General features: G+C 38.7%; 1 protein-coding gene and 1 long non-coding RNA gene across 3 annotated transcripts in view; both read left to right on the plus strand.

The window, feature by feature from the left end:
- Positions 1-14,504, plus strand: part of GOPC (golgi associated PDZ and coiled-coil motif containing) — a 21,968-nt gene extending 7,464 nt beyond the window's left edge. The window contains exons 2-9 of one of the 2 annotated variants that reach the window (XM_081905459.1): positions 2,254-2,418; positions 4,494-4,517; positions 6,089-6,264; positions 7,197-7,362; positions 8,895-8,990; positions 9,362-9,526; positions 10,502-10,682; positions 11,467-14,504. In XM_081905459.1, the coding sequence (XP_081761585.1) occupies positions 2,254-2,418; positions 4,494-4,517; positions 6,089-6,264; positions 7,197-7,362; positions 8,895-8,990; positions 9,362-9,526; positions 10,502-10,682; positions 11,467-11,579 (1,086 nt within the window). In that variant the 3' untranslated portion in view covers positions 11,580-14,504. The remainder of the gene's footprint in view (positions 1-2,253; positions 2,419-4,493; positions 4,518-6,088; positions 6,265-7,196; positions 7,363-8,894; positions 8,991-9,361; positions 9,527-10,501; positions 10,683-11,466) is intronic. The other variant, XM_081905460.1, reaches the window with a different exon arrangement.
- A 277-nt stretch (positions 14,505-14,781) lies between these two features.
- Positions 14,782-20,103, plus strand: LOC309366719. The gene is made up of 3 exons (XR_014166857.1): positions 14,782-15,150; positions 15,993-16,138; positions 19,919-20,103. It is a non-coding gene; the product is annotated as an uncharacterized lncRNA (long non-coding RNA).

Consider the following 20,103-nt stretch of genomic DNA (forward strand, 5'->3'; position numbering starts at 1 on the left):
AACATTATGTGGAGATGCAGGAGAGATCCTTTTCTGTTCTGGTGCTCCGATTATGGAATCCCCGCCTTCCTGACACTGATATTGACTATAAATTGGCACAAATTAAAACCTTACTTTTTTCTTTGACTTTTGGGCCATTTTGAGAGTAGTTCAGCATTTGACCTGCTTGTGCTGTTTGTTGGTGTCAAGCATTTTAGACTTTGTATTGAATATAACTAGTGCTTTATGGTTTTTGAATTTCAAGGATTGTTTTATTGATTGTTTTACAGGTATATTCCAACCTGAGATTAACTGCTAATAGAGCAAGTTAGAAATATTTTGACAAATATTGACACTGATGTTCTAAGCATATTAATAGCTTGAAGGTGATTAGAGAACATCAGTGCTGTCGTTTATTTCTTACTCTATTTCTGATGCATTGATTCTTCCAAATGTACCTTCCTTCTCTTGTTTGAATCAAATCAGTAACACATCCATAGATAAAAAGTGATGGATCAAACCCTATTTGTATGCAAGTTTATGTTCTAATTAAAAGTTTGTTGAAGTCTAGGAATTGAAGTTGACTTAGAAATTGTATTTTAGAACAACTTTCAGCAATAATCAATATTAATGAGAAGTAAAGTTTACAATACAACCAATACACTTTCCCTCACTGGAATCAGTTATTGGCAAATTATAATCTCCCAATTTTCATACGGAGCCTAGCACTTCTAAATGCATTACTTACTATACCCTGTAGTTCATGTGGTTGCCTTGGAAACCCTTAAGTTGAATGGTAGGATGAAAAAATATTTTAAAATAATACAGTTTTAACCATCTTAGTGATTCCTGTAGGGAAATGTGCACATAAATCTTGTTAAAGCTGTCCAATCTTTCTCCCCCATTTAGTTCAGAGAAGATCAGTTTTGCTAAACAGTTGTAAGCAGCAAGTCAGTTTTTAGCATTTGACTTCCTGTTGGCAAATTGTACATCTAGACTGTATGTTTGCGCAAGATGGCAATTATATCAGCAAGACTTGCTCAGTCATTATTGTTTGCAATTGGCGGAGTGTCTTTTCTAAGCTCTTACAGCTATGAAAGAGTAATCAACATAAAAGAAAATAGTGATCATGAATTATAACACACCACTGTTTAGACTACTATAGCCTTTCGTTTCTTGCAGTGATAAATTGTAAATGTGTTATGCTACAGTTTAACAATGCCTAGTGTACTTGGGGGTTGGTCTTCCACCCACTCACACCCTTCAGCAATAGCCATAAAATCAATAAACAGTTAAGGTAAAGGCTATTACGTTCCTCCAGGCTTTCCTAAAGCACAGTAAGGTGTAGGGTAATCCACTACTATTTTGTAGACCAGGCTTCCTCAAACTCGGCCCTCCAGCTGTTTTTGGCCTACAACTCCCATGATCCCTAGCTAGCAGGACCAGTGGTCAGGAATAATGGGAATTGTAGTCTCAAAACATCTGGAGGGCCGAATTTGAGGAAGCCTGTTGTAGACTGACATACCAGTAAGAATAAACAAGCAGGAAACAATTTACTGTTAGCTGTGTTAAAAGATCACAGGATATTAACTGAATCATATATTTGTATGCTGTTAATGCCCAGTTGAATGTTTAGGCTTACTAGATAAACTAAAAGGCCTCTGATATTAAACAATTTACATAGCAGAAAGCAAAAGTGAATTCCCAGCTAGAGGTCTTTCATTGCTGAAACACATTAATCAGGTAGAGGTTATGCTAAATCTTTAACTGTCATTAACCTTAGAATTTTACCATTCTAACTGTTAGAAGATGATTTGCCAAACTTGCTTGGAACTTGAGCACAAACATTCTTTTTCTCTTTCAGTATGTAATATATTTCTGATTGGTTGTGCCAAACATTCCATATATGCTATGACTCGGTAGGTCTGTTCCTTAATATCATTGTGTATAAATGACCACCATTCCTGTATGACAGGATTTTAACATGTTATTAAAGGGTGGAATCTTCTCACTTTTTCAGTTTATTCCATAATATTTTGTTCCCGTTATTGATCAATCAGTCTGATTCAATCTGTGTTTAGGATTCAAGCTTGCACAGATTGAAAAAACTTCTTCTTAAGCAGTTTTGTGACTATGTAAAGAAACCTGTGTTATTTCTTTGGTTTAAAAGCTGGTGATGTACACTAATTTGAAGGACAGAAAAAATCCAGAGTCAAAATATCTTTTTCTATAGACTTTTTGATCATGTGGATTATTGAATAACTTATGTTCCAGGCACAGCTAGTGGACATGAAATCAGAACTGATAGAAACACGGGCTGAAAAAGCAGTATTAGAAAAAGAGGTGCACGATCAACTATTACAAATCCATGCCATCCAGCTTCAACTCCATGCAAAAACTGGTCAGAGTGTTGACTCGGGGACAATAAAAGCAAAGTTGGTGAGTACTAGTAACAGGAAGAACCTATTTTTTACAGCAGAATTGTTACTCCAAACTACTGTATTTACTTGAGTCTAATGCACCATCAAATCTAATGTACACCTCAATTTTCAGAACCTTTAAACCAAAAAAAGTATTTGCTGGTGAATGTAAATGTGCCATTGAATCGAATTTTCCCAATGTAATTTGACCAAAAAGGTGAGCATTAGATTAGAATAAATACGGTATTTTATTTGTATGCATGTGTGCTCATAGAATTCCTCTTTCGTCTTTCTGTATTATCTAGGAGGCAGTTTATCTAGTTTATCTGAATGTCACTTGCCATGGTTAGGCTTGCTACCTAAGAGACTGTTAAATCTATTATCTAGAGATGTAAAATGAAGTGGAGTCCCGTCCGTCCCCCATCAGCCCAATTTGGCCTGCCAAGACTATCTAGTTGACCTGCCAAGCCATCTTCCCTACACTGGGCTTCACATATGAAATCACATGTGGAACACATAAAGGCGGTGCTTGACCAAAAGGGGCTTTGCAGGGACTATACTCCTTGTGACCTGTTATGCAAGTGTCTGACAAGCTGCTGGTTGTTGGATCCTTCCGAAGCACTGTACAAAGTGCCTGAGAAGTGCTGAGAACAGGGATTACAAAGCACTTCGTGAATCACTTCCCAAAGGCCCAACAATCGTTTTGGGAATTGGGGAAGTGCTGTGCAAATCTTTTTCCAAGACCTGTTCTCAGCGCTTCCCTAGCACAAGGCAACCAGCTGATAGCCAGGTGTTGGGGAAGTGCTGAGCTTTGACAGGTATCGCTCAACTGATGTCATTATGATGTCAGTTGATGACTAATGAGTAGCTCTGACCACCCCATTGGGGTGAAGGAGATAGAGAACTGGCCCACTGGGCCAAAAAGATTCCCCACCTCTGATGTAGAGGATTCCACTGTCATAGTTAGAAGTTTTTAGAGGAGGATTTTTGCATCTCCTATTTTTGTGGATTGAATTCAGTATTATGGAATTGAGGCGTGCAAGTAGCACACATTTGGATAAGAGCTTTCTAAGTGCTTGTCCAGTTATAGTAGCACGTCATGTATTTAATGAACTATCTAGTCAGTCGAATTCCAGTGTGCTAGGGACTGCATGAGATTTTATTCATGGCTAGAGTCAACAAAATTTGGGCTACTGTATCTTAGCCTTTTATTCACAGACACTTAGAATAAAGAACTGTGAAATAAGGTTTGTGAGCCCAAAGTCCCTTCCCCTTTATAGGAACACATATATACCTAGCAAGTTACAATTTGAAACCAAGGGGAGTTTCAAAAGCACCATAAGGACATTAGAGCCCTGCTGAATCAGACCAAAAGCTTATCTGGTCCAACATCCTATTCCCACACAGTGTTTGGCTAAAGAAATCAAAAGTTCGAGTGGGCTAGTACAGGTCTTATCAATGAACCTGAGTAGCAATCTGAATTCCAGACATACATTTGAAGTGATTGATTATTTGATTTAAAATCAGATGGTCAATCAAAAGTATAAATCTTCATTTTGCCAAGAAACAAATATCAGTAACTTTTTGAGGGTATTGTAGGAAATGCTTAGTTTATGTAAAAGGTGTGATAACGTACAAAATCTGCTGCTCATTGTTAGCTGGAAAGGCATGCTTGTTTTTCAGTTCCTGCTAGTTCTTGTTCAAACCATATCAGATGATGACTGTGCCCATGAAAAAGAAGGAAGAGGAACTGAAAAAAGATCATATCCAGACCAGTCTTCTTTTAAAATTTGCCCCACCAGTATTCACATCTCTTTTTAAAAAAAGAATGCTTGTTGCAGTGCAGGCTTCAATTATTTGCTAGTAAAATCACAATTTCTATTTATTTGGAGACATTTTCCCATTTCACAGTGTGAGAGAAATTCCATTTTCAATGAGCAAGTATTTATAGTAATTGTCTTCTTTGTAACCATGGATCATACAATTTGATTACTGCTTAGACTGAGAATCTTGTCGATGTATGGCCCTATAATTTTGATATTTTTTTTTTGGCCAGTATTTCTAATTACTAAACTTTTTTTCTCTCATCCTAAGTCTGCCCCTTCTGTGGAGGATATGGTAAGTTCACTGGCTGTCTTCATCTGTGTTTAATTCAAAGCAGTGCAGTAGTTTTCTGCAGAGCTGCGCATATTAGCCTGGAGAGTTAGTGCCAGTGAATGTCTGCTAGATTCTTTCCTTTCCACAGTTTCTTAGCTAAGACCTTGTTTATGTTCAGTATTCTTTTAAGATTTGATGCTCTTTTCCACTCAACATGCATGTCTGTATTGCTGCTGTTGATTGCTATGACTAATGTGGGAATTTTGAAGTAAAGCTTGGAATTGAGTCTAAATGTAGCAGGTTATTAAAGACTGACTTTGATCGCAATCCAGAGATCCAAGCAACTAACTCTGTGATGCACTCAGGCTTTGAACAAAATCAGCTGTGATATGGCATGGCAGTCAGCTGTTCAAGAACCAAAACATCACACAAAGTGCAGTGAAACCTAAAATGTTTGTCTGTTTTTTTTGTCCAGAATCCACAGTGTTTTAAGAATGCTTATATGTCCTGTAAAACAGCATGGTTTTTTTTTAAAAAAATTGTCACATGATGGTATATTTATGTAGCATTCTATTCCTACCTACCCTTCAGTGGTTGCATTCCAAAAGCCAATGGTATGATGGCATATTGGCATATTTTTGCCCAGGCTGCCATGATATATGTGCAGAAATTAAAAATGAAAATAGTTCATGAACTTAACTTGCAATTTTTAAACTTATAGATACTTAGAAACCTTTATAAATCCTATTGGAATATAGACGAGAAATTGTGATGTTCAGTGTGAATTTTCTAGTGTATTTCAATTTTAAACAGGAAAACTTCATTTCTCCATTCCTGTACCTTTCTGTAGTGTAAACATTGGGTGATATCCACTCTGTCCATTAGGAATGAGGAGGATAGAGAGGGGATACATTCTCTCTTTACTTTCTCTACTACACTATTCATATTTATTAAAGTTTTCTCGTGCTCTGTCCCCTTCCCTACCTTTTTTCCTAAATAAAAAGCCCCAGTTCCTTAAGTCTTATCTCTGTGTTGTTCCCTGGCAATTAAATATGCCTTGGAACAGCAGTGCTGGGTATCATGTTTGTGTGTTTAAAAAACCACTTTATTTTTAAAGACGCTTATTTTATTTTCATCAGTTCATTTAACATGCTTGCCATATGTCTTAAATATACATAATTTTAGCCAACTAGTTGCCTTTCTTCTTCATATTTGCAATTCTTTTAGTAAGCAGTGCCATGCTGTATTATCCTAAATTAGCTGCTGTGTCATAAAAACAGTTTCACATTATGATAGCTCAATTGTAGTTAGTTCTTCTTGAACAAATGTAGCTTTCCAAACTTGTCCCTCAAATTGCCTTCTGATGCAGCTGTAAAACATTGAGATTTGTAAAATGCTTTGTGGCATGAATATTTTTCTACTCACTTGCAAAACCGTTGTAAATGTGTACACGCAGATTGTATCTAAATGTTGTGTGTCATGGTTTTTTCTGTGAAATTAAAGGTTAGACTAAAGATGCTTGCAGTTTTCATATCCACATAATAGGAATGTTTAGCTTGTGGCTAAAATAACCAGGGTCTTTACTTCGCCAGGAGAGAGAACTTGAAGCCAACAAGAAAGAAAAGGTGAAAGAAGCTCAACTTGAAGCTGAAGTGAAGCTACTTCGGAAGGAAAATGAGGCACTTCGTCGACACATAGCTGTGCTCCAGGCTGAAGTATATGGGGCAAGACTCGCAGCCAAATATTTAGATAAAGAGCTAGCTGGAAGGTGTGTAAAAATTCAGTAGCTTGCGATGGACATTTGGGACAAAATTGTTGTTTAGGAGTTGACATGCCTGATCTCAGGGTACTTGTGTGGACCATATGGGGGATGTGGAAGAGTAGAATGTAAGAGCTTATCAGGATAGTGCTGAACTGCTATAAAAACTATCTGTAGTGGGAGAAGATAAGGACCGTGATTCACAAGGTTGGACTTGGGTTGCTTCCAAACATGGGCAATTTAGCATTCTGCAATCATTCTAGTTCTGCTTCAAGCCGGAAGTGGAATAGCAATTCTGCTTCCCAGATTCTAACTTTATGTAGTAAAGTGGACAATTCCCCTTTCCTGAGCTTGAAACATTGGAAGGGGGTTATTTTCATTGGGACCTGCATGTGTGGTTTAAATACTCACTGCACTCCTGATCATGAATACAGGGGGAAGGGGGAAGAAACAGATACAGAGACAGTGCTATCTGAACCAAGGTTTTAAGTGATTGACTTGATTCCTGGAGAAGAAAAATGGATCATGTAGAAGGAAGAGCAGTTTAACTGGCCAGAGTGGCAGTTAGGCTGCCTATACCTGGGAAAATTGCACAGCTCAGCCATAGAGGGATTTTTTAGCTCTCGAAAAAGTCTGCAGCTGAACAGGTAAAATGTGAGGGGGATGTTTTACTCATGACATTATGCAAATACTCCTTAAAAAGTGAGTGAACAAAGCATGTCTATTCCACAGTAAATGCCAAATGTGGAAGCAGCCTTAAGCTTGGCTATGAAAGTGTGTGGTACAGCACCCTCCCCACTTTCTTTCCCTATTATTGCAGTGACTGTAAGCCATTTGATTACCTCTTTATTGGACTTGAGAACATGGCACTGAGAGAGCAAATCAAAGAGTAGTTTGAACCTCTCACTTCATACATATCATGTTCTTTTCTCATTATTTAGGGTTCAGCAAATTCAGTTACTAGGCAGAGATATGAAAGGACCTGCTCATGATAAACTCTGGAACCAGCTGGAAGCTGAAATCCATCTGCACCGGCATAAAACTGTGATCAGGGCATGTCGTGGTCGTAATGATCTAAAGCGACCCATGCAAGTACCCCCAGGACATGTAAGCTTCTTGTTTTCAACATTTGTCAATATAATGTTTGTACCTTTAAATGTATGCCGACATTGGATATATTAATATATCTGTTGCCATTCAAAACTGAAATTCTTCTTATGGCTCAGATCAATGGGGCAGAAAAAGGGAATTTCATTTTTTGTAGATTAAATTACAACACTGTTTTATCACAGTTCGTGTAAAGAGTGCATTTTTCTTTTTTTTTACTAACTCGCCTCAATAGTCAAGGGGAAGAAATGTTGAAATTGTACATACAGTTGTACCTTGGTTGTCGAACACCCTGGAACTCAAGATGTTTGGGCTCCCGAATGCCGCAAACCCGAAAGTGATTGTTCCGGTTTGCAAACGTTCTTTTGAAACCTGGACGTCCAATGGGGCTTCCACAGCTTCAGAAGCTGTGATTTGGTTTTCAAATATTTTGGAAATCAAACGGATTTCTGGAACAGATCCCATTTGACTTCCAAGGTACAACTGTATATGAAACTTAAGGAATAATTACAATATTCTGTATTGGGATTTGGACTAAGTGAATCCTAGTTAGTGACATAGGCTGCAGTCATTACTTTATTTACCTGGGAGTAATCCTTCTTGAAGTCAATAGGACTTATCTCTGAGTAAACACAGTTAAGATTGTGCTGTAAATAAAAAAAAGGTATTCAATATTGAAAGGGTTCACAGCATTTACATCCACAGCACTCTTAATTTATAGATGTGAGAATCTTATTATGCATTCTGCTTTTAAATTCTGAAGCTCAGGATAGTCCATTTCAGCTTTGCAATAACCCTTGTAAGTAGGCTGGGCTGAGATTTAGTGTCTGGAATATAATAAGCATTTGAGCTTCATGACTGAGTGGTGATTTGAACTTTGGTCCTTCCTGTCCCAGCCTGTCCTCTGCACTGCATACTGAGTCTTCCAAGCTCTTGAACATACAACCTGTTGCTCAGAGGTGGTGAAACACATGGGGTTTATAGTGCTGGCACAAAGGAATGCATTGCTTTTTTGTTTACAACCTTTCAGGCCCTAAACTGGGCCCCCAAAACAACCTAAAAAACTTTCAGTTAAAAAACACTTGTGGTGCTGGAAGTTATAAGGCCTGTTGCTCTGGTACTGTGGAAAGGGGAAGTGAGGGTGGTGGGACTTCTTCCAGCCTCTTAAACCCCATCAAAATGGAAGTTTGTATCCATCTACTTCTGGAACATCGCTGTGACTTCCAGAACTGTAACAAGGGTTTTCTCTAACTGCTTTTTAGTGCCCAAAATTTGTTTAATTCTGCTTATCTTGAAGCCAATGTAGGAAAAACCTTTGCTTGTGCCACATCAACTCGGATCTTGGATAAGGCTGAGGTGCATGTGTTTTCCTTTCTAAAGTAATCTTTAGAAAAGTGATTTTCTTATAGCAGCAATGTCTATAGCATTCTGAATATAGAGATTATTTTGTCTGTAGTGATAGTAGTGTCCTGTGAATCTCTGGAAAACTTTGAAAAAGCATTGTCATAGCTGGTTGTTTTTTTTTAAACTAGGATCCAGATTCTTTAAAGAAGAGTCAAGGTGTTGGTCCCATAAGGAAAGTTCTATTGGTTAAAGAAGATCACGAAGGACTGGGCATTTCAATTACCGTAATATTTGAATTTATTTTCTTTTTCTAGGATTCAGTGTTTACTAACAAGATACTTAACATTTTATTTTATATTTCCTGTGTGTCACACTGGCCCATGTTACCTATATCAAATGCTTGCTTTTGTAACTCTCTTATAAATGCATCTGAAAGAACTTAAATTTTTCATTATGCTTTTGTGAAATCTCTGCTACAAATGCATTATAAACTGTGCTATACATCAAATACGCAGAGCAGCAAATACTTATTTGTTGAAGAGCAGCATGAATTCAACACTTTTGAAATCTACAGTGAAGAACATACACAGTGTTAGGCTATAATTCATTTTGAAACTGTTGCAATCTCCTGACTTGTGTTATGTCATTCTGATAGGGTGGAAAGGAGCATGGTGTTCCCATCCTCATCTCTGAAATTCACCCAGGTCAGCCTGCTGATCGATGTGGAGGTCTGCATGTTGGAGATGCCATTTTGGCAGTAAATGGTGTAAATTTGAGAGATGCCAAACATAAAGAAGCTGTAACTATTCTTTCGCAGCAGGTATTTTATTTTTATATCATGAATACTGAACTGTTAATATGCATATATACATTTAGTGGGGTTTGGCCGATAATTTGGGGCAAGGCCTGACATTTCTCCATTTCAGCTCTATGTCTGTGTGTGTCTGAACACAAGCACTAAGTAAGAGGAAGGGTTTATTAATTACTGGGCAGCATACAGATGCTCAGTAGTGGAGCCACATACTTTGCATGCAAAGGACAGAAGGTCCTAGGTTCAGTCCTTGACATCTTCCGACAAGGTTCGGAAAGATTCCTTCTCTGAAACCCTGGAGAGCCCCTGCCATTCAGTGTAGACAAGGCTGAGCTAGATGGACCAGCAGTTTGACTTGGTGTAAGGCAGCTGCCTATGTTTCTAAGATAGGGCCTGGGGCAGATTTAGGGGAGCATGACTGGTTCAGTTGCACTGGGTGCTGTAGGGGTTGCCACAACTAAGATTTAGAATGGAACATGAGAAGGGGTGTGGGGAGCACCAAATTTGGGTGTCACACAGGGCACCACTTAAATTTGAGACCCGAGGTCCACTACTGGTAGGGCAAACATTCTCTGTGAAGTTTTCTTCTGCAATTACTGAAAGTGCAAGTTTCACCAGATGAATGTTTTGGAGACTCTTAAAATTGTCTGTATTGCCATTTTCAAAAAACAAACAAACCCAGTTTCCATACATGTAAGTCACATCCAGAATTAAACTAAAGTTGAGCAGTAGTCCATTCATTTTGGGCCTTGCTTCAGAGTGTCCAGAAAGTCCTTCCAAATGCTCTTATTTCAGCAAGGATTATCTGGATGACTATACTCTGCAGGCATGTATTGCAAGACTTGATCTGGCTTTTCTTTGATATTAGGATTTTTTTTTTTACTATTCTGTTGTATAGCTATAATTCTGAGTTTTCATATTTTAAGTGTTCTGAATGGACTGCCCATTCTTAGAAGCAACATAATCTTCATTTCTGTATTCTAGAGAGGGGAAATTGAGTTTGAAGTTGTGTACGTTGCTCCAGAAGTGGACTCAGATGATGAAAATGTAGAATATGAGGATGAGAGTGGACATCGTTATCGTCTGTATCTTGACGAATTGGAGGAAGGTGGAAACTCTGCTTCTAATAGAAAATCTGGATGTGGAGATGTAAAACAATTGCAAGGTAAATGTTCTGGGTTGGTTTTTTTTAATAACTAAGGTACAACATTTCAAGTAAAACTTGATTTTGTAAATTTAGATTCAGTTGTTTGGATATGCTTAGGATGATCTGTCCTTAGATTGGGATGACAGTTATGCAGTTGTGTCACAACATGCAAGGTTAAACCATATATGTTCTTGGTAAATATAACGCTTGGGCAGAATGGCAGCTCATCGTTTTCCTTTGCTATTTTTGTCAGAATATTGCCATATTTCCCTATATTCCCATAAAGCAGACTCTTGATTTGAAATAATAGGTATATTCTTCCTTTCCTCTTTCTTGGTGACTATTTTTGTGATGTGATTTAAAGATTTCATATGGTCAAAGATTAATGCAGTACAATTTTCAAAATCTGGATTTGCCAAATCCCTGCCCATAACTTGGGGGTGCCTCTGCATTGTGTAGGCACTTCCTTGTTTTGCTGGTTACTGGAATTTTCTGTTTCGTGGGTGTTTCTGTACTAGTTGGAAGGTCTTGTTAGAGGGGAAGTGGAGAGCCATATTAATTCCTAACCCTCTGCAAGAGCACATGTAGATGGGGAAAAGGTGGTTTGGCCTGCAGTAGTCCCTATTCTTCTTAACTTGTTTTATATACAGCCCATTTCTAGAAGTCTTGGAATTTCTGCCTTCCTGTGCAGCATTGGTGCATGTTTTCTCCTTATCAGCAAAAATTGTTGGGTGGGTCAGTTTGTAAACTTTAGGATGCTGTACTATAAAATGTTACAAACATTCTTTTCTCTCTTTTGCAGTGTTTGATAAGAAAGCAAGTATTGATGGCCATGAAAATGGAGACCTAGGAAATTCAGTTGAAACAGAAGAGACTATATCTAAACTAGACCAATCTGCTGAAAGCTTAGCCTAAAACAGCCCCTAACTCATCAGTGGGACTGGTCTCTTCCTCAAGACAGGTTGTGTAGACCGTTCTGCATTCAAAATTCCACATAAAATTATAAAGGACGATTAAAGGGATAAAGAGAAGCTGTGTTGCTGTTGCCTGGAAAAAAAGCTGTTCTGTTGGTTACCTCAGGGCTTCATTATGAGCGTATCTAAATGTGTAAAATTTCCCATTTTTCTAAGAAGTTGCATGTCAGATGAATTTCCCTTGAATTATAAGCACCAAAGCATGTTGTTTCCAAAGGCTTTTCTTGAATTTAACTTTGGATCTTGTTTATGATAAAAGGGATAGACTAAAGCAAAAGAACTTTGACACTTGGATCTTCTGACTAATAGCAGAAGCAGAAAATTGGCATTCATTTGATAGAGGAATAGATTTTAATGACCATATATAAGGGAGACATGATTTCTCAGAGGTATATTCCTGACCTACCTAGTTGCTTTTAAAATGTGTATTGTAAAAAGGTAAACAGCAAAGTCAATTCATTTCAGATTTTCACAATATACAAAAATAAGTTTGCTTTAAAACATACACATACAAAACATTTTAGCTGCTAAATATTTATTGTGACGTTAAATCTCTAAAATAGATCCTGAGATGTTTTTCAGCATTATTTAATGCAGCATATATATATAAATATATTCCTTTAAAGTCTCTTGCCAATCAATGCTGGATGTGAAGTATTCTCCAAAGGTATTAAACAGAATACTGTTAAATTTAAAATGCAAAATAAGTGTAAAATTGGCCTCTTGGAATTATGTCTGCCCTTAAGTGTAGCATGCTCAACTTACAGAATTGCATCATTGGGTGGCTACCATTCTGTGTGAACTGAATTAGGATGGAGTTAGATGACCATTCTTTCCACTGCATAGTATTTTTTACAGTTGCCACACAGTGCCATCTATGTGACCCTGGGCTGTCTAAAGGAGCTCTGTGCCCTACAGGCTAATAGTACTGTTACACTTTTGACAACGTGGCTCATCCACAGAATCGGAGTACATCATGCCTTAGATCCTTTAACAACCTATTTCCACATATATCCCGTCCACATGGATAACTGTAAAGGTTGCTGTGCATTGGAATGAAAATGTGCCTCTAATGCAGTCCAAAAAGTTTACAAAACATTCTCTGTAGGCATGGTTTTATACGAGAGTTGCTAAGAGGGGCGATTCAAATTTTTGATTTAAACCCTTTGCTATAGGAACTGATTCACTTGACACTCTTAAGATGGGAGGATGGTGTTGGATACATAATAAACCATTTAATCTGTGGCTAAATAGTCATCAGATTGCTTCAGGCTGTGTCCAGAAAATGCTTCATCATACCATTTTTACATCTGTTTTTTTAGGATGTATTGCAGTGTTGTAAGGCAACATGAAAGCAATTGCCCAGTTGCCTGTTGTGTGTTTAAAAGAACTCCATGTGATTAGATCCCTTGTGGAAGGTGTTCTCCAGCTATGATCGTGTCATAGCGATCATTGTTTCCATCCATAAATGCAGTGCTTGCCATGTCATTGGTTACCCACGCTGTGCTACATTGAGCGGTTTGGATCAACTGGCCCTTAGCAAGTGGGAATTGAGTGCATCCTGTATCTTGCCAGGTGTTACTTAAGACTGTGCAGGATCACGTACCAAATTTGTTACAGTATAATAGTCCTAGTATTTTACAGAACTACGGTATATTTTTTTAAACCCCAAACGTGCAAAATAGTTTTACACCTGAATGCCAAAGGCATTTTTAGAATCCATTGGGGGTTGTCTTGGCTAGGTTACTGTTCAGTTATGTGTATGTGTGTATGTTTATATATATATGTATGTATGTATCTATATCTTATTAGAGCGCACACTCTCCATATGCAAACAGTTAAAAACCATGTAATAGCTTTTATTATAATAGGATAAAGCATGAAACGCCTGCTTTCCATTCATTGTTTTGCGGGCCATTAAAATGTAACATGTAAAGATGTATTTTGAGAGTGCAAATAATGTAAAATGACAGCTTTGTAAGTGTTTTTATAGAATGTACATAAATTGAGAGCGAGCGAAAGGCATTTAGTGTAATGTCAGTTAACCTAATGTTTAATGTTAAAAAAACATTGTGTTGTAGAACACAGTTAAACTTGTCTCTCCTAGGTGCACTATATATATACATATGTTTATAGAGAAAACTTTAAAATGTAAATACTTTATGCAAAGATTTTGCTATTTATAAATTCTTTAACTGTTGCTTATAAAATAATTTTTGTGTGTCATTTTGCTCATGGAACTGTATTTGATTTGCAGTAAAATTTTATAGCTGCTCCTTTAATACTGTATATTAAAGTAATCTTAACCATGATACTGCCTCCATTGCAAGCCTAGTATTTTAAGCAAGCCATGAAATTGGAAAGGCTGCATTTTCTGCTGTTCATGGATGTGCCTTTGCCCTGCCATATGAGGCTGTTATGCAGCATATGATGTTTTCTGGTGTATATTACAAAAACATTCCCTGTGTATTGCTTTTCATTAGGGAATCTAAAGGGGAGCAAAATGGAGAGTTGACATAGGAGCACAGTGTTCCTCCACAAGCCTGTTTTTGTCAGTAGGACATGTGTGAAAGAAATTACCTGGTATCCCCCTTTTTTTAGAATGAACTCTCTTCAATGTTTGCTCCATTTTGCACTATTTCTGAGCATGTTGAATCTTGGTCTATCGAAAGAGCTTTTCTATATCCCTTGTTAACAGTAATCCAGGGATTATCTATGAGAGAATGTTACTTTCCACTCTCAAGCGAAGAAGCATGTTCTCCGCTTGATATACTTTTGTTCTGTCTGAAGTGACAAAAATGAAGACGACCTTTCTCTGTTGCATTTGCACAACTTCGCTATTTATTAAAATCAGGCTGTTGTTGAACACTGTTTGCTGGTACTGCTTTGTTCTCCTTGTGACGGTATCGCTGCACACAAGTCAGTGAACGGTTGTAAATGGCACTGATAAATAACTGCACAGAAATTCCCTCAGACACTTCCCACCATTGTTTTGTCTAGGCACACTTTGGGAAAGCCCAGACCTCTGAAATTTTGCTCTGATGCTATTGTGAATTATTGTGATTGCACTGCTATTTGACCAATCGTGTAGAGTGCCACACCAGCAACTGTAATATGTTGGAATTTTCAGACGTGGTACGTAATACGTGGTTTCCCCCCAGCTTTGTCAATAGCTAGTTTTCCAAGGGCTGGATGAATTAGGCTTGAAGGCCTTTTGGGGAAAGTCAATATTCTTATGCTCAGTTGTATAGAGTTTGTCAGAAAATTTGTATTTTACATTCTAATTGTATGTGTATTCCATTAGCCATCTAAACTGTTATTTCTTGCAGTTTTTAAAGATGGCAGAAGCTACAGGAGAAGTAAAATCCCTGGAATACTAGATTTCTAATGTTTGAAACCAACAACTGAATCTTGGTGAAATGTCAGACTGAACCCAGAGCTGGCATTTTGCTGAACAGAAATCTGTTTTCTGAAGTGTGCCTCAGTTTCCCTTAAGCCAGCATACCACACATGTAAGAGTTTGTAAGACTATTGGGCAACATGCAATGTCCAGATTTTTGTGGTTATATAGTCTTTGCTAATTTCCTTTCCATTTTATGCTGACCTCAGTCCTGCAGACCTTTGCAACTTAATTCTACTTACTTAAGCTGAGTTTGATTAATTTGATTAGCCTGTAAATAAAGTTGTTTGCATTATTGTGGTTGGAACATTTAATTTTACATTTCAGAATTTCTTTTTGCTCAATGATAGTTGAAGAGCAAGTTGCACATTAGTGTAGTTAGTTGCAACTAAAAACTGAATTGCCCAAAGTGATGTGTTGAGAATGAGCACTGACCCTGATTGACCTTACCTAATTTTAATAAAGAACATATGAAGAGCCTGCAGGCCAATGTTCTATCCAGTCCAGCATCCCGTTCTTACAGTGGCCAACCAAAAGTGTATGGGAAGCCAGTGAGCAGAACATGAGCACAAGAGCACTCTCCTCTTGTCTATGCAATGCATCTGTGTGATAAAGGCACATTAGAATACATTCTGTGTGACTGCTGGACAACTCTGGAATTCCTCCCCCCCTCCCCTAATAATTGTCTGAACTCTGGGCCTCTTATTTTTTCTGTGCCATATAGTCTTGAGGAAAAAGAACTTCGTCCTTTGGGGTGAATTCCTTTTTAAAATGAATTTTAACTGGGGAAAATGAACTCCAAAAGGCACTTTTAAAATCCTGTGAAGGAGCATTTTTAATCTTCATTTTCAACAAGTAAACCTTTATTTAAACAAATGCGGTGAAACATGTGCTTTAATAGTAAACTATTGCAATTTAAAGAAACTTGGCTTTTAAATTTTTACAAATGTCCAGAGCTGCAAAAGAATTGTTTTACAAGATCCTGTTCAGCACCAAATCTATGGAACAGGCTGTCTGCCTCTAGTTGAAAGAAAGTGGACAACGGCAAGCCGGGGACCTACAACAGGCTGCGCTGATTATTCCCTGGGAATTGCTCTCTGGTAAGTAGACTGAAGCCTAAGTTGGTTCGTTTTAAAGGTGCTAACAAGGGACCCCCATACATTTGCAGCCCCATGGGAAATAATAACTCCCGTTCCACGACTTCTACATCTCTCTCCCCCCCGCCCCGAATGTGGAATTAGGTGGAGGGGTATATTAAGTGCCCTAAGGCCTGGGAGACCAAGAATGGGATTCAGTGCAACACACTTCCATTCATTCATCTGTGCAAATATTCCAGTTTTCCAGAGAGAAAGACATTCCCCATGTACAGTGGTACCTCAGGTTACAGACGCTTCAGGTTACAGACACTTCGGGTTACAGACTGCTAACCCAGAAATAGTACCTCAGGTTAAGAACTTTGCTTCAGGATGAGAACAGAAATCGCGAAGCAGTGGCGCAGTGGAAGCAGGAGTCCCCATTAGCTAAAGTGGTGCTTCAGGTTAAGAACAGTTTCAGGTTAAGAACGGACCTCCAGAACGAATTAAGTTCTTAACTAGAAGTACCACTGTACTGTTCTGGGGGGTTGCTAGACCCCCAGTGCCAAATTTGGGGGAGGGTGGAGAAGCCTTATGCAAGTGGAAATCCTTGGGCTTTGCTGACAAGGGTGGTGAGGGGACTCCTACCCCAGGATTAAATTTGCCATAAAACTTGTGGTGAGACCTGGAGCCAATCATTGTTGCTTAGATTTGCGTACCTCACAACATGGTTGCGAGGATAACCCGGGGAAATGAAGAGCCTTGAGCTGCTTGTACTAAAAGGGGTGATTTAATAGAGCAGATCTTCAGCCTCATGAGGCCCTGAATCTCCTTAAAGTAACAGGTCTAATTAAGCAACAGACATTAAGCAGCAAACAAAACTTGTTTCAAGGAAGAGCAAAATATATCTAGCATGCTGGTTTTGCTTTTTAACCTTTTCCCATTTCTCATGTAGCTTTGAATTCCAGGAAATGTAAAGCCTGTGTCTATATTTTAAAAATGTCAGAAGGTGGCAGCAAACGCTTCAGATTTCCTTCTCAGAAAACGCTATGACAAAGTGTGTTAAATCCTTGAGTGGGATCCAAAGTACTTCTCAGTCTTAGCTTCTCACAGTGCTTATGTAAAATATTTTCAACCTGCCTTTCATCACAAGTGATCCAGGGCATGGTACGCTAATGCAATTTGAATAGAACATCCATCTTAATATAAAACAAGAACAGATAAGGCACATAACTACAGCAACCCGTTAAAATTACCTGGTAACGACAGCTAGCATCCTACCAAAGCCTGAGTGGGTGTGGGGGGAAGCACCATGTTTTCAGCTGACAAAGACAAAAAGAGAAGGTGCCAGTCAGAGCTCAGAGGGGAGAGCATTCCATAAGGAGGGGGCCAGTCCCGAGAAGACCGTCTCTGAAGTCACCGCAGAATAGATATCACTTGGCAGCAGGTTGCCAAGCAGGGCCTCCCAGCCAGATTTTAACATACAAACAAACACAAACCCCTGTGTTGCAAAATGTAACCATCTACAAAAATGCAAATGCATATATAATTGGTTATGATGTCATTCATAACTGATGCAACATGAGGGTCCAAAAACCAGAGGTGAGCATTAGGAGAAGTCTCCATTTGCCGGTGGAAGTACTTGAGGTACACACACACAACTCTGGCTGCGTATGTACCATACATTTGGAACATATGGTTCCCCACAGACACATCCCTGGGAGCTGTAGTTTGTTCTGGGTGCTGGAAACAGTAGTTCTTTGAGGGGGGAACACAGCTCCTAGAATTCTTTCAGACCTCTTAAAAACCTTACTGGTCAGACAGGTCATTGAAAGGTGCATTTTGCTGCCAACAAGTTTTTCTTGTTATGTTCTTACACATTTAAGTGATTACAGTAGCATCCTGCTGTATTGTCTGTGGAAGTGGGGTATACAGTAAAAACTGGCTGCTGCATCTGCTTCCTTTGTTATCCGAGGCTAGAGATTGCTTTGGAAGCATACGTAGCTGTGTCTGGTTCTGGGATATATCAAAACAGGCGTGAGACAATCCTATCTGCTTTCCTGTGACCTCATTTGGGCTTCAAAATAAGCTATGGAAGGCAAGTGGTTCAATAACCACTTTAATGCTGATTGAAAAGAGTTTTTGTTGTTGCTTGCTGGGCTTTGGTGTGGAGGAAGGGTTTTGAATTCAATAAATACCACAGCTTCGTGACTGACTGTTTGTCCCACTGAAATAAGAGCTGCACTGCCATAAATCAAAATTATTCAGTCTAACTAGGTTGTAACTTAAGGTTGAAATAGTTATTTACTATTCTTTGCCATACTACAATGAATGTAATAGTGACAGATTTATAAAACTTTCAATGTCCTTTGCAATATGTGATGGATTTAGCACTACTGTGCATAAATCTCAGGAGACCTGAGTATTAAGCAGACTAATTGTCCACAATAACATGAAAATTATCAAGTTTTAATTTCCATACTTCCTGTTTCTCAACTCAGTATGGCGTTTACATGTGCACCACACTGAGTTTACAGTATTTCTTCTTGTTGGCCAATTCACACTTCACAAAACTGACAATGAGAACAGATGGTGTCACTTAAGGATAAACAGCTTAGCCATAAATGAGAAAAGCTGTCTTAAAGAAGATCTGCTTACGATATTTGCTGGTGTCTTCTTTCTTACATTTCTGCTATCAGCAGGAATGGAGAGCGCAAACATTTGTTCGTAACCTTCACGCGTCTCATAGTAATTGTGTGGGCAAAATATTGATTGATTTCATCTAACAAAACGTATAGACCACTTAATAGAAAATGACAAATCCCTAATTGGTTTACATAAAATGGTGCACAATATTTATCAAAAAAAGACCAATAAAACCAACAGCATTCTAAAACAAGGAGATATACACAATCTCTCTAATATGTTGCCTGATTCTACACAGCTATCACTTATTGTGCCATCTGAAAAATGAGACTCTCACTGTCTACAGCATCATAATTCAGAAATCATTTCTGAGTTTCTTGAAATGTTCCTGGACTGCACTACTATCTCCACTAACTGGTCTTTGATGCAATCCTGTTTGTGGGTTGATAGGGTTTAGGGTGTACGTAGTTTTGTCAATGTAAGGTTTTGCATGGAGTTATATAGTTCTAGGACAGTGCATCTGAAAGTCTGCCTGATGTGGTGTGATGTTGCTGCCCACCCACACAAAACCTTATTTCCCTTTTTTAAAACAAACAAACAAACAAACAAACCAGGAAACTTGAATATTGCACGTCTTTCAAGCACACACCATTTCTCTGAAGACAAAGGGTTGTCACTTTTGAAAGCTGCTGCAGGCTTATGAATCGTGGCTCTTGGGAAGACAGTTCCCAAACTCAGAGGAAACCAATCTGGGAAACTGCTGGCGAAGAGAGTACACACTAGTCAGCCAGATCCCTGATATGATCCTGTTGCCTCCTACATTGTTTGCGAGCACAGATAAGGTGCTAGAGAGCAAATGCTTTTATAAAGATGCAGTGCATTCTGCAGTTAGTGAGCAGTTGAGAGATATGAATATATAATTCCTCTGTGAAAGAGCCAGCAGGCATGAGATACACTGCAGCTTCTGTATGTGGTGTTGTCCTGCAGATCCTGTTTCAAGTTAGAAAACACAAGCTTTAGCAGGATAGGAAAATGAGTGGTGTCTAAACTATTCTAAACTATAAAACAGTAGATGGCATGGCTGCATCCAGAACTTTGGCATCTCCACCCCACCCCATCACAACTCATAAACTTAGCTGATTTCTTTTCTTGTCCTTGCAGAGCTTGCAAGCAAATGCGCATGACTTGGCCTTGTAGAGCCTTCAGGAGGTGTAGCTAGCTATCATTGGTTTTCAACTGAGAGGCCTGTTAGGTGGTGGCAGCAGGTCCATTTGGGCGAATGGGCACTGCGCCACCAGCCTCGCCTATCTTCATACTTGCAACCAGTTACCCTTGTTGATCTCAGC

The sequence above is a fragment of the Podarcis melisellensis genome (assembly GCF_964234715.1).
Source record: "Podarcis melisellensis genome assembly, chromosome: 3".
Taxonomy (NCBI): domain Eukaryota; kingdom Metazoa; phylum Chordata; class Lepidosauria; order Squamata; family Lacertidae; genus Podarcis; species Podarcis melisellensis.